This window comes from Asparagus officinalis, chromosome 4, assembly GCF_001876935.1.
Source record: "Asparagus officinalis chromosome 4, Aspof.V1, whole genome shotgun sequence".
Taxonomy (NCBI): domain Eukaryota; kingdom Viridiplantae; phylum Streptophyta; class Magnoliopsida; order Asparagales; family Asparagaceae; genus Asparagus; species Asparagus officinalis.
The window spans coordinates 51,134,739-51,147,618 of NC_033797.1; the positions used below are offsets into that span (position 1 = coordinate 51,134,739).

General features: G+C 35.4%; 3 protein-coding genes across 3 annotated transcripts in view; 2 read left to right on the top strand and 1 right to left on the bottom strand.

Moving 5' to 3' along the window:
* On the top strand, nt 1,818-8,426 carry LOC109837440 (uncharacterized protein At2g38710-like). Its single transcript, XM_020405681.1, has 5 exons — nt 1,818-2,131; nt 4,009-4,128; nt 6,369-6,483; nt 6,963-7,056; nt 7,901-8,426. The coding sequence occupies exons 1-5, from the start codon at nt 2,028-2,030 to the stop codon at nt 8,101-8,103; spliced, it is 636 nt and encodes a 211-aa protein (XP_020261270.1). The 5' UTR covers nt 1,818-2,027; the 3' UTR covers nt 8,104-8,426.
* On the top strand, nt 9,446-11,623 carry LOC109838693. Its single transcript, XM_020407114.1, has 4 exons — nt 9,446-9,907; nt 10,055-10,475; nt 11,325-11,453; nt 11,544-11,623. The coding sequence occupies exons 1-4, from the start codon at nt 9,446-9,448 to the stop codon at nt 11,621-11,623; spliced, it is 1,092 nt and encodes a 363-aa protein (XP_020262703.1).
* LOC109837441 overlaps nt 11,755-12,880 on the bottom strand; it is a 13,149-nt gene continuing 12,023 nt past the window's right edge. The window contains exon 3 of the mRNA XM_020405682.1: nt 11,755-12,102. Within this exon, the coding sequence (XP_020261271.1) occupies nt 11,956-12,102 (147 nt within the window). The 3' untranslated portion in view covers nt 11,755-11,955. The remainder of the gene's footprint in view (nt 12,103-12,880) is intronic.

Consider the following 12,880-nt stretch of genomic DNA (forward strand, 5'->3'; position numbering starts at 1 on the left):
AGATGATAATCACCTTTACTTTTAGCCAAATTGATGCTTGTCACCTTAAGTTTTTATTTTTGACAGAAATTACTTTTACTAACCTACATGTTTCCCGATTTCAGCCCAAAAACATGTGAAATTCTCATTTTACCCCCACCTGTAGCACATAATGACCATGTGTGTCCAATATTATTATTAAATAAGAGTTTTTTTAAATATTAGTCCTCCAAAGCTTTCATATTTTGATATTAGTTCCTCAAGTCTCTCTCTTTCTCTCATTCATGGCTAACCCAAGCCTCCAAACCCTAATTCCCAACCGTTAAACCTAATCTCACCTCCTTTCAATCCTTCCTCTCCTACTCCTCTAATCAAAGGGGAAAAAACCTCAATCCTCCCATAAAACTTGACTTCACCACCCCTCAATCCTCTATCTCTCCTACCCTCTAATCCAAGAAAAAAAACCCCTCTAAACCCTAATTTCAGCTTCCCCATAATCCTCTCCGGCGAGGATGACGCTCTCTGGTGAGGATTAGCATTGATTTTAGGGCTAATTTCAACATATGATGATTTAGGGTATTAATTGAAAGTATGAAATTTTTGGGGACTGGTATCAAATAATCTTTGCCTTTAATAATTAATTAAGTCCCACATGCTGTGCATGTGTTTGGGCGAGGATATAATGGGCATTTCACGTGTTTTTCGTGCTGAAATCGGATTTTGGTGTGACATGTGAAATGTAAAGATCAGTAAAGATGGTTTTTGTTTAAATTAAAAACTTAAGGGTGGTATTTATCAATTTGGCTAAAAGTATGAAAAAACCAACATCTTCTCATGGTGAAAATAGTTTAGAAATGCTATGCATAGTAAAGCTCTGGTTCCATGGTCTAGTGGTCAGGACATCGGACTTTGAATCCAATAGCCCGAGTTAACTCTCGATGGGACCTCCAATTTTTTTTTTCAAATTCGATTTTACCGAAATAATCAAACGTTCTACCTGACGGCCAGCTCCTTTCCATTTATCAAACCTACTACCTACAGTCGGCACTATTTACCTCTAACTTTCTAATGATCTAATGAAATTTACCCTCATCGCCTTATTCTTTGATCTGCGATCCACAATATGCAGCAATGTTATGTTGAATAACATCTTTGAAAATCCCGGATACCTCTTCACTTGGGGGCTGTTTGGTTGTATGTTTTTACCATGTAAAAGGATGTAAAGTGTAAAAAAGTGGGTCTCAATGTCAGCTTTCATCACTTTCAATTGTTTGTTTGTAGTTGTGAAAATAGTGTAAAGTGATTTCATATGCTGATGTGGCTTGTAAATTGATTTCATGAAAAAAAGACATGATTTTAGGAGAAAGCTAACATTGAAGTTAGGAAAAAATAATAAAAAATAATTCCAACCAATATGATCATTTGAGTAGGGACCACTTTTTACACTTTCCAAACAAACAATTAAAGTTTTATTTTGCAAACCAAACAAGTGTTTTATGATTCCAATGGAATAAAAAACAAACAAAGAAAAATATAAAAGTGTAATTGATGAGGTGGACAACAACTTTTCAAGTTGTGTCATAAAAACACAACTTTACCAACAACAACCAAACAGCCCCTTGGAGTGTTAAGTGGAATTTTCTTTTATTTTTTTTGTTTTAGTGGAAAAACAAAGTTTGGGGGTTGCGTGCGCAACGCTCCAAAGTATTGAGGGGTTTAGCGGAATTTATGGGACTACCCGAGGAGAGACTCAACAGGTAATAAAGAAAATGTTCGAAGGCTAATTCCGGAAAAAAAACATCTGATACTTTTTTAATATGCAACAGATATTGTCGACGTAAGAAGAAAGCTGACTATTTCTTCCTCTTCCCCAAAAATCCCTCAACTTTTGTTTCTTTTTCTTCTCTCTCTCATCGCCCAAACTAACGGGTCGGCCTTCTCCCTTCCCGAGATCCGCCGATCCAACACCCGGAGCTCTCTGTACTCCGGTGCGGGTCTCGGATCCTGCAACCCAAACCCGATATCTCGCCCGTTTCGCCCGGTTCAAGATGGTGTCGGCCAATCGCGAAATGGCGGTCTACTGCTTCGATACCCTCGTTGCCCATTACAACAGCGATCAGGCGCCTCCTCCCTCTTTCGATGAAGGCGAACAGTGAGAATCTGTTCAATTTTTTTAATTTTTAATTTTTTGTAATTTCTTTGGTCTGATCGTTGAATGCAATTTCTGTTAGTTTTTAGGTTCTGTTTGGTTAAAATTGAGTGCATTGTTTCTGATTGTGTCTTTTGATGATTGTAAAGAACACTAGCATGGGCAAAGTTGATTACTTGTTTGATTTAAGGTTGAACTTGATTCAAAGATTTGATCTTTTCATTGGTCTGAGTAGGGTAAGGATTTTTAAGTAATTATTTTATCATTTCATTGATAAGCTCGTGCAGTTTGCAAAAATGCTTGATTTTGTTGGTCTCTATTTGACCTGTTTCTACTGCTTGCATGAGCTTCTGCTTGTTTGTATTGTGTTTCTATTTGGGGCTTTTCCCACCTTTAACTGCGTCCAGTTTGAACGGATAACTGAGATTTTAGATACTTTTGTTCCATAGGATTCCTAGCATGATCAGGAAATGCTAATAGAATATTTTTCTTTTTATTTTCGTGTTGGGCAATACAAATAATTTATATCTGTATTGTTTTCAAAATTATTATTGACAAAAATTGACAAGGTGCTGAACTGAAATGAATTGACAAGGTGTTGAACCGAAATGAATTGCCATAGGTGTTAAGACTCATCACTGTCCTAAAGTAGACAAAAAGGATCCATCATGCAAAATGATGATGTGTCTTACTTGAATTTTCATGCAATTATGTATCTATCTATGAAGCTAGAGTCCTCAATGTGTCTGTTTATTTCTAGGTTCAATTGAGTATCTAATTGGTCAGTGGCTTAAAAATAAACTTTTTCATCTTTCCTCACTTATATATGAATTTATGAAGGATAGAAAAAGAATGAAACATACAAAAGGGTAAAATAATTTACAATTTATCTCTCTGAGTGCAACAGGATTGTAAGACAAGAATAGAAAAAGAATGAAACATACAAAAGGATAAAATAATTAATAATAGGGACGATGAAAAGTTAATTTTCTAGTTGAGTGTGGTTTATGCTGGTATTATTATGTGAATGTGCATAGAGAGTAATATGCACACATTTGAAAACATGTAAGGATTATAATAATAGAAACTCTTATCTTTTTAACAAATAGAAAGCAAAGTACTCTGATTAGAAAACACAACAAAATTCTAGTTGCATTAAAACCCAAAGTTTGACCTCCAAACTTTTAAGCCATATGTAACCAAAAGCTTCGAGTCAAGGTTTTAAAAAAATGCTCAAAACAAGCTAAGTTGAGCAATAGAGCTCATTTAACCAATTAGTGATGACTCGTGAATATTATTTTTCGGTTCCCCAATTTTGGTGATCCAAATTGGGAGCACATCATGAATTGATACAGTTGAACTTGGACTTAGAATTTACAACTCGCTTATTCTAGAGATATAGTTTAAGAATATCAATTATCTTTTCCTTAGCAAAGATTACTTTGTATTAGTATTCTTTTTAAGCCAAGTAGTCAATAACAAAGTTTTCGTATCTTCTTTAGCCTAACTCAAACAACTTATGATAGTTCTCTAAAAATTTAATATCAGAATTTTCAGACTCTAAAGTACTCTTACGAACATTATTTTGCAACCATGGTTAGATTGATGTTTTTCTTGCATTTATCTAATTTCATGCATTGTTTATACCTTTGGAGTGGCTTCGGTTGATATCCTTAATCATTTGGTTAAATTAAGGCACTTAATGGTTTAATGCATTTCATGTGTTATATCAATTGACTCTTACCTTCAGAAGGCTCTAGATATTTGTTAGTTAGCCTTTAGGTTTTATTTACAGATTTTTTTATTGTGCGTCTATTGCTTTAGTTGATAACTAGCGAGTAGTGAAGAACTGATCTGTCATAAATGCTTTCTGATTTCAGCCCACTGTTTGTTACTTGGAAGAAAGCTATTAATGGTGCTGAGCCACGCTTACGGGGTTGTATTGGTACACTAGAAGCTCGGGACCTGATCAATGGTTTTAGGGATTATGCTTTAACTAGGTATTTTCGTTGTGTCTTTCTGCACTCTTCCTGCATTTTCTGTGTTGATTATTTTATTACATAACCAGCAGTATCTTTTTTTCTGGCATGCTCTTTGTTTTCATTTTCTTTTATCATTTTATGTTATTACTTATTTGAAAACTAGTTAATCTTAATTATCTTAGAAGACGGTAAAGAGAAGGAAATAGTAGTAATTGAAAACAATAGAAAAACTGGATTTATTATCCATCTGTTTGACCTCAGGTTGTAAGGAAGCATGTACAATACGCACGCACGCTGCAATCATTATGTCATGTGCATTTTTCTACCTTAGTGATCAATACATGTTATTGTTGAATTTCTCATGCATTTGTTTGATAATAATGTTAGCAGGTCATTAATTTATCTTAATTATTGATAGTGCAACTTATTATGGATTAGCCGACCGTGTCAAAAATTGGCCATATGCTTCAGGTATGTGCTATATATGGCTTCGCCATATATGTATTAACCTCTTGAATGCAAGAGGGAAATGAAATGTTTAGATTGCATAAATGTAACTATACATGGTTGCAAAATTGTTTAAATATTGACTCATAGTATCCAGTTGTTTATGCATCCAATTGTTTATGATTTTAGCCAATAGTAGTTGAGTTCTTAAATGTACTGGCATACATTGATGGGTGTAAATGCAGTTCATTGTTTAATAACTTTTTTGTTGGTGGAGCGGTTTTACTTGTTTATCTGATTATATTTTATCATAGGTCTTAATTCTCAATATTTCTCATTTTCTTTTGTCCTTTAAGCTTTAAGTTATAGAAGTTTGCTTCGATAGCTTATATGTTTGACAAGAACTCTTGCGGCGTTCACTGTTTTGAAAGATGGAACCTGGCAGTTCTTGCTGACTGATTTTAGAATCAAGCTAGTTTTTGGTTCAATCCTCTAGTACGTCAACATTCCATTTCCATTACTTACTTACTTTTGATATGTTGATTAATTTAGTTCTTCATTACTTTTGATGTTTTGGTATATAGACACCTGATATTCTTTGTAAATCAATATGCACAAACAGCTCTTGGAAAAAAAAAAGGATTAATAAAACCAAGTAGATACAAAATCAAAGCATAATGCAGCTTGATTGGGGTTGCTTAAGCTATGTTAAGTGGAAGAAGAGGAATTAGGTGAAATTTTTGGTTATATATTGTGGCGATGCATGCCTTTTCACTTTTGGAACTGCAATTGTTAAATGGTGAATATGGGGTTTTCTATATATATTTTATTGGGTAAGTGTGAGCCGCAAGGAAAAAGGTTCTGTACATCAATAAGTAGGAAAACTGTGTTTCTTATGCTCATGGCACAGGCTTAAGAAATTAGAGTTGGTCATTATACAGCCATAATATATCACACCATATAACTGATTAAATTTCTGCTGTAATATATCATCAAGTAGATCCTGGTCAAAAAAGTGACCATCCTTGCATTTTTACTATTTCTTAGACCCTTCTCTTACTTTTTTCATCTTTTAAAAACTATGTACTAGCTTGAAAGAAAACAAATGGAAGATATTGGGATAGCTGTTTTTAGGATGAATGTGATTTTAGGGTGAAAGAAAATATTTTTACTCTAAATCTGTTAAGCAAATTGGTTTACTTTTTTGGCTATTGTAACTCCTCCTATTGCTTTCTTTTCCTAATATAAGTTTTCAATTATTATGTATAGTGTGGTCAATTGCTACTAATTACCAACAATTAGACCTGCCAATAAGAACTTTACCTGGCTTATCTGTTACCAATGGATCTGCTGGACCTGGTTTTATCCCTGAAAACCATATATTTGTTTGCTATTTCTGATGATAGTTATTCTTCTTGGTTAAGTTACTTTAGCCAATGCTGTTATAGTTGTTATCTTGTTCTACTGGGGCTACGAAACATTGATGTGGGACACACAACATTGTACAAAGTAGGACAAGAGTTAGAACTTTTGGTTTGTGTGGAATTTATCAATGTTTTTTAAATCCCTAGATCTTGTTCATTTCAATTTGATTATCTGTCATGTTTGCTGGTGTAGTGGATATGGTATATCTTCTACTTATGGTCAAGCCACTATATCTAGTTCCCTATCTGATATTTTACTATTCTTTGAAGTGCAAGTCCATGCTAATTTACCAGGTGTTCTTCAGAAACTTTTGTAAGGCCCTGGTGTTGTTCCATGCAAAGTGTCATAAAACCTCAGCTAATCAAAACTCATGTTTGCTCTTGCAGTGCGCTGAGGGACCGCCGATTCTCTCCAATACAAGCTAAAGAATTACCATTTTTGGAATGTACAGTTTCCGTACTAACTAATTATGAGTCTGCTCTTCACTACCTTGATTGGGAGGTCTGGCCCTAGAGAACCCTGCTTCTTTTTTTTTAATAATGTCGTAGGGAGAGTACTTTATCAATTTGCTTTGATGATCACACCATATAGATGTAAATAAGATCTAATATCGTCCAAAAAATGGATGGCATAACTTTTGAATACTTTGCAGAACTTTGATGTAGGATATGATCATATATTCTAATTTTTTTACTATTGGCTTACTATGCATGGGAATAACTAACTTATAGGTCTGCGTACATGAGTACCAATAACTTTCTACTACTACTACTACTACTATTATTATTATTATTATTATTAAGAGATTTCAGTGACATGTTTTTCTGGCTTTTTTGTTGACGCATCTATATAGCATTTGTCCCCTGTTTTACTCTTTATGACCAGGCCAAACATTTCTTTTTCCCTCATATTATCTCTGCCATTTACAGTCGGTAACTATATGTTTGTATGGTGGTGGTGATGGAATTTTTATCTCATAGGTTGGAAAGCATGGTTTAATTATTGAGTTTACTGACCCTGATAACAATATAAGGCGCAGCGGAACTTACTTGCCAGAGGTGGCTGCCCATGAAGGTACATTCTATACTCTTCTTTGTGCGCGGGGTGGGTTCCTTTAGTTTATTTTGTTGCTTTATGGTAAGTCATGAATTGGCAAAGGCTTAGTATTTTCCATTGCCTTTGGTGATATAAAATTATTGACCCAATCAGAATCAGGGCTCGAACTTGGATAGACAAAAATAAGGAATTTCAGAGATGGGTCACGTTTTAGCTTTTGAAACCTGAACAATTGATGTGAAATTGCTTGACAGTACATCTTGTATTGTTAGTCTTTTCTGAGGCAAATTATACTTGCTATATGTCACTTGCCTTATCCGAGGCACATTGTCCTTGCAAAATCAAAGAAATGAAATCAAGTACTATCTTACATAAACCATCCATGTTCTGGAACTAGCATATTGTGATAATTTGATTTTTAATTTGTGACAAGCAAGGATCTCATTACTTAAACTTTGGTTAGTTTCCACCTTAGAAAATTCTGATCATGGTGTAAGTACTGGACCTTTATTATTTAGAACCCACTTGTTTTTGTTCAAATCTAGTTAGATTATTAACTAAGTATGATGAACATAATGCTAAACAATACTTATGCTGAGATAATTGCATATTTGATGAAAAATAACCTATATTAAATTTGTACTTACACAGTTAATTTGTATCTGATGATTAGATTATTAGGCTATTTTCCATCCAAATAGGCATATATGTCCAATGTAGATGTCACATGTATTGATTGTGTAAATTGGATGGTGAAAATTCTAACTCTATTCTTCGCACGTTGAATATTCTCATATCATTTCTTGTTTCTTTCCTTTTTAATCACTTCCTGAACAGAAACTTCCATCTTGTCGAAACATAGGTTGGACAAAGATCGAAACTATCGATTCATTGATGAGGAAAGCGGGATACAATGGGCACATCACCGAGGCACACCGCAAGAGGCTTAACATCACACGCTACCAGAGCACCCTCTACACCATGCACTTCAATGAATATGTCTCCTACGTGAAGACAACAAGAGGGGCTCCCCCTATAATTGTTGGGGTCAAGCCCACCCATTGATTTCAACAGCCTGTTAGCATTTCTTAAATTATTGCTGCTAGCTTTATCATTTACCTTCCATTGTGAAGCAGTTGGGGGATAAAATGTACTTTGAAACCCAGCCCTTCTGCTTATTGCCTATTCCATCATTTGTTAAAACTCGAATTTGATGGGTAAGGAGGAACCTCCTGTTATCAAAACAGTGTCAGCTTTTATAAAACAGCTTCGTCTGTAAGTAGCATCCTGCAAAGGTTTCATGTTCTTTTAAGTTGTATATGGAACTCATATGCAGCGACCTATGACTGAGCTCGGCTCAGGGCCGGACTATGGCTTTTTCATGTTCTTTTTAAGTTGTCTCCGTAGAATCCAACAGCAGGGAGCTCTTTACTGAGCTCGGGGAAGGGCCAGAATGTATTGCTCTCCTGTTAGTTTTCCCTTGGGTACTCGCTATTTTCCGTTTTTGACGGTTTAGATTTTGGATACGTGCATGCTATTTTGAGTGAGGCTGAAAACGAATCTAATGTGGAGGTGTTTATATTTACAGGGTAAATTTCATCGAAATGAAGAGAACATTAATAAACCACAGGAGGATGCAAATGCAATTTTTTGACTTACAATATGAGTGCATTTATCTATCAACTCTAGTCATATCGGACCTGATACATCGAAGTCATATCGGACCTGGCACTAATGAGTTCTAAGAAAAGTTCACGAAAGAAATTGTTAATGACCAAATCAGAAAGTAGATTAAAGATAAGGTTTCGACTGCAGAGATAACATATGTGCAAGAATCAAGAAGTATAAGCTTAGACTACTTGAATAAAATGGTTGTTTTTTATTTGAATAAATCCAATTGAAATGACTACTCCCTCTCCAATTGAATTGACAAGTCTCTGCAATTAAAGTTAAAAAAATGTATGAATTGACAACTCTCTGGTATGAATTGATAACTCCCTGCAATTAAAGACGAAGGGTTGAATTGACCACTCCATGCAATTAAAGACAAGGCATGAATTGACAACTCTCTGTAATTAAAGACAAAGGGTTGAATTGACAAGTCTCTGCAATTAAAGACAAGACATGAATTGACAACTCCCTGCAATTAAAGACAAAGGGTTGAATTGACCACTTTATGCAATTAAAGACAAGGCATTCATTGACAACTCTCTGTAATTAAAGACAAGGGTTGAATTGACAACTCTCTGGTATGAATTGACCACTCTATGCAATTAAAGACAGAATGCATGCCATACGCCACATGTCGTTGCAATTGCATGTTTTTGAACAAAGGTTTTTATTATAAATGCTGACCAAATGCACAACTTGGAGTATACCTATCAACATTTTTTCTACATACCCTCCAATGGATCCAAACCTAAATGAATTCAATCTCGAATACTTCCAACAAGAATGGGAGTTAGAAGATAAAATGTTTGATAGGCAACAAGAACTGCTTGAAGAGTTGCTTAGGAGAGAAGAACAACCGCGCAAGAGAAAGTCCATATATAGAGATCATCAAGCAGCGCATGAGAGGCTCATGGCCCACTACTTTGTCGAATCATGCACATACACTGATGCCCAATTTCGACGAAGGTATCGAATGAATAGGCCTCTCGTTCTACGAATTGTGGATTCTATGTCAAATTTCGACGTTTACTTCACACAACGTCGTAATAATGCGGGCAAGCTTGGTTTAACCCTTATCCAAAAGTGTACTGCTGCCCTACGCATGCTCACATATGGAGTAGCAGTTGATGTTTGTGATGAGTACGTGAAGATAGGAGAATCTACTGCGGTTGAGTGTACTCAAAGGTTTTGCGAAGGGGTAATAGCCTTGTTTCAAGATGAATACTTAAGACGACCCAATGTGCAAGACTTGCAGAGGTTAATCCTAGTTGGACAAGAGCGTGGTTTCCTAGGGATGATTGGAAGTATCGATTGCATGCATTGGCAGTGAAAAAATTGTCCAAAGGCTTGGCAAGGGCAGTTTACTAGTGGACACAAGGGCACAGCAACAGTTATTCTCGAGGCAGTTGCATCATATGATTTGTGGATATGGCATGCTTTTTTTGGGCTTCCTTGTAGTTTGAATGACATAAATGTACTAGATAGGTCACCCGTTTTTGATGACATTGAGTCTGGTGAAGCTCCAATGGTAAACTTCACTGTTAATGGACGGCAGTACAATATTGCATACTATCTTGCTGACGGAATCTATCCAAAATGGCCTGTCTTCGTCCAGTCAATTCAAATGCCCCAGGGATCCAAACAACAATGTTTTGCCAAACAACAGGAGTCATGCAGGAAGGACGTGGAGCGCGCATTCGGGGTTCTCCAAGCACGGTTTGCTATTGTCCGCCAACCAGCTCGAACGTGGGATCTTGAAGTCTTAGGTAAAATAATGAGGGCGTGCATTATTTTACATAACATGATAGTGGAAGATGAACGAGATTCGTATTCGCGAAACTGGGAAAATATCGACTTTGAACCGTCAAACAATCCTAGCTCTTCCGCCTCTTCCAGTGTTCAAACAGACGTATTGCCTGAGTTTCAAGTCCATGTTCGAGACCGATCCGGATCGGATAATCATACTAGAGCCGAACTACGAGATAGGAGCCAACATATTCAGTTGAAAAAGGATCTCATCGAGCACATTTGGCAGAAATTTGGAACAACCTCTGATTAGATTTACCAATTTAATGTGTGTTTTCTTTAATGTTTTCAATAATTTGTGTGTGTTTGACTTTTCCGTATGCTTAATAAAATCGTGTGTTTTTTGTTAATATAAAAATATTATCAAAAATTAAATTAATAATATATATTATTTATGTAAATATTAAAAAATTATAATTATAAATAAATGAGTTATATTAGTAATAATAATAGTAGTAGTAGTAATATATATGAAATAAGAAAAAGAAATGAATAAATAAGGTGGGGTATATATGTTGGAGTGATGGGGTTATAGTGGGTCCCAAATAAAGTAAAAATCTTTTGAAAAAACTCCTGCTGTAGAGATGATAGAAAATAGAGATTGTTGAATTATGTGGAGGGGGAATAAAGTGATGTGGCAGGAGAGAGAAAGTTAAAATTTCGACTCCTGCTGGAGATAGTCTTAGAGACATTTTTTTTTCCTCCCCCCTCTTTTTCAAAATTTTCGATCAATATAAGAAGCACAAATATGATTTAGAAAGAGTCAATTTATTTATTTCTTTATTTCTTTTTCTTTTCTTAACTTTTAGGCCAATATAGGAAGCGCAAATATGTTTCTAGAAGCAAATCATGGTTTACATCGGAGGATCATTCTAAAATGATATTTAATGTTAAAGGCAGAAATTTGTTTAAGAACTCAGATTTGTTTACCTTTCAAAGTAGTAACTTCAATTCTCTCCTTCCAATTTGATAACTATAGATTCCTTTCTTTTTTTTTTTTTTTTGCTTTTCTTTTCTTACAAGACCAGTGCTGAAAACCGTGCGGGGTTTAGAGAATGTATGTCTTATTCCCAATGAGATCGTGCAACTTCCAGAAAAGAATAACTGAATGAAATGTTTTCAAAATTATCAAGCCATAAAATAGCACTGCTATATAACAATATTTCTCAAGATTCTCCTCTCACCTTTTCTTCAATCTATAGGAAATCTTAGCGAAGAGGCTCGTCAAAGACAGCTACGTGACACAGCCGTATTTGATATTGTTTTGGTGGTGCAATTTTCGTCACCATGACAATATGAACTAAGGTGGCAACATAACTATGTTTGGAATTTGACACCATGACAAGATTTTCAGAACTGTATTACATCCTTTGAAACTGCACATATACAATTAAAACAGTTAAGAGCTTTTAACCGTGAAGATGGTCACCATAAGTTAAGTCAGGATTTCAATTCTGATTCTTTTTTTCGGTGAGCAGTCCTCAAGTCTTTCCACATCAATTGCTTGTCAGATGCGTGGCAATGTGAAAGAAGAGATCCCTTCCAAGTTTTGCAAGGAGCTGGCGTATCACAAACGTAACAATAGCACTGCACCATTGAAGAGTTCTCAGTATTATAACATTTGAACATAACAAGGGTAAATGAAAACTATCTTGAAGGAAAAAGAAGATAACCAAGTCTGATAGAAGAAACATGGGGAAATAAAGTGTCCCATGAAAGTGAATTATCTGAAAAAAAATTAAAAAAATACATAGACTAGTAAAGATAAACAGATCCAACTCCACCATCAGACTCATTTTTCACGTGAAATAACAATATCACATCTAGCACAAGTAAGTTATCAGATAGGCTCTGACAAGGTCACCAAGGGTATAAAGTTTAAGCATCATTCTCCCTCAAAGAGTACTAAAGTTCAAGCCTCATGCTCCCTACTAGTCGACAGTAACTTTTCTAGAACATTTAAAACACATTGAACATGTCATACTTCAATATATTTAGGGTTAAGTTCACAAAAAAACCACGAACTTTGGGAGAGCAGATGACCATCCAGAACTAATTTTATTCTGCTAAACCCCCTGAACTCTTTTTATTCCACTAAACACCCATGAAGCTCACACATTTAATCCCCAATATAACACCGTCAAGACTAATATCACAAGTCCAGCACATGACAAAAAAAAAGACAAAATATTCCTCAGGTGAAAAAGAATCCCTCACTTATCCTTTTCAAAATTCAAAATGGGCGGTTTTTAGGGCTCAGGGGTATTTTCAACTTTTTTGTCACATGCTTGCCACATGACACATTAGACTAGACAGTGTTAGTTTTTCTTTTATTTTCTTTTTTTTAAGGGGGGGGGGGGGGGGG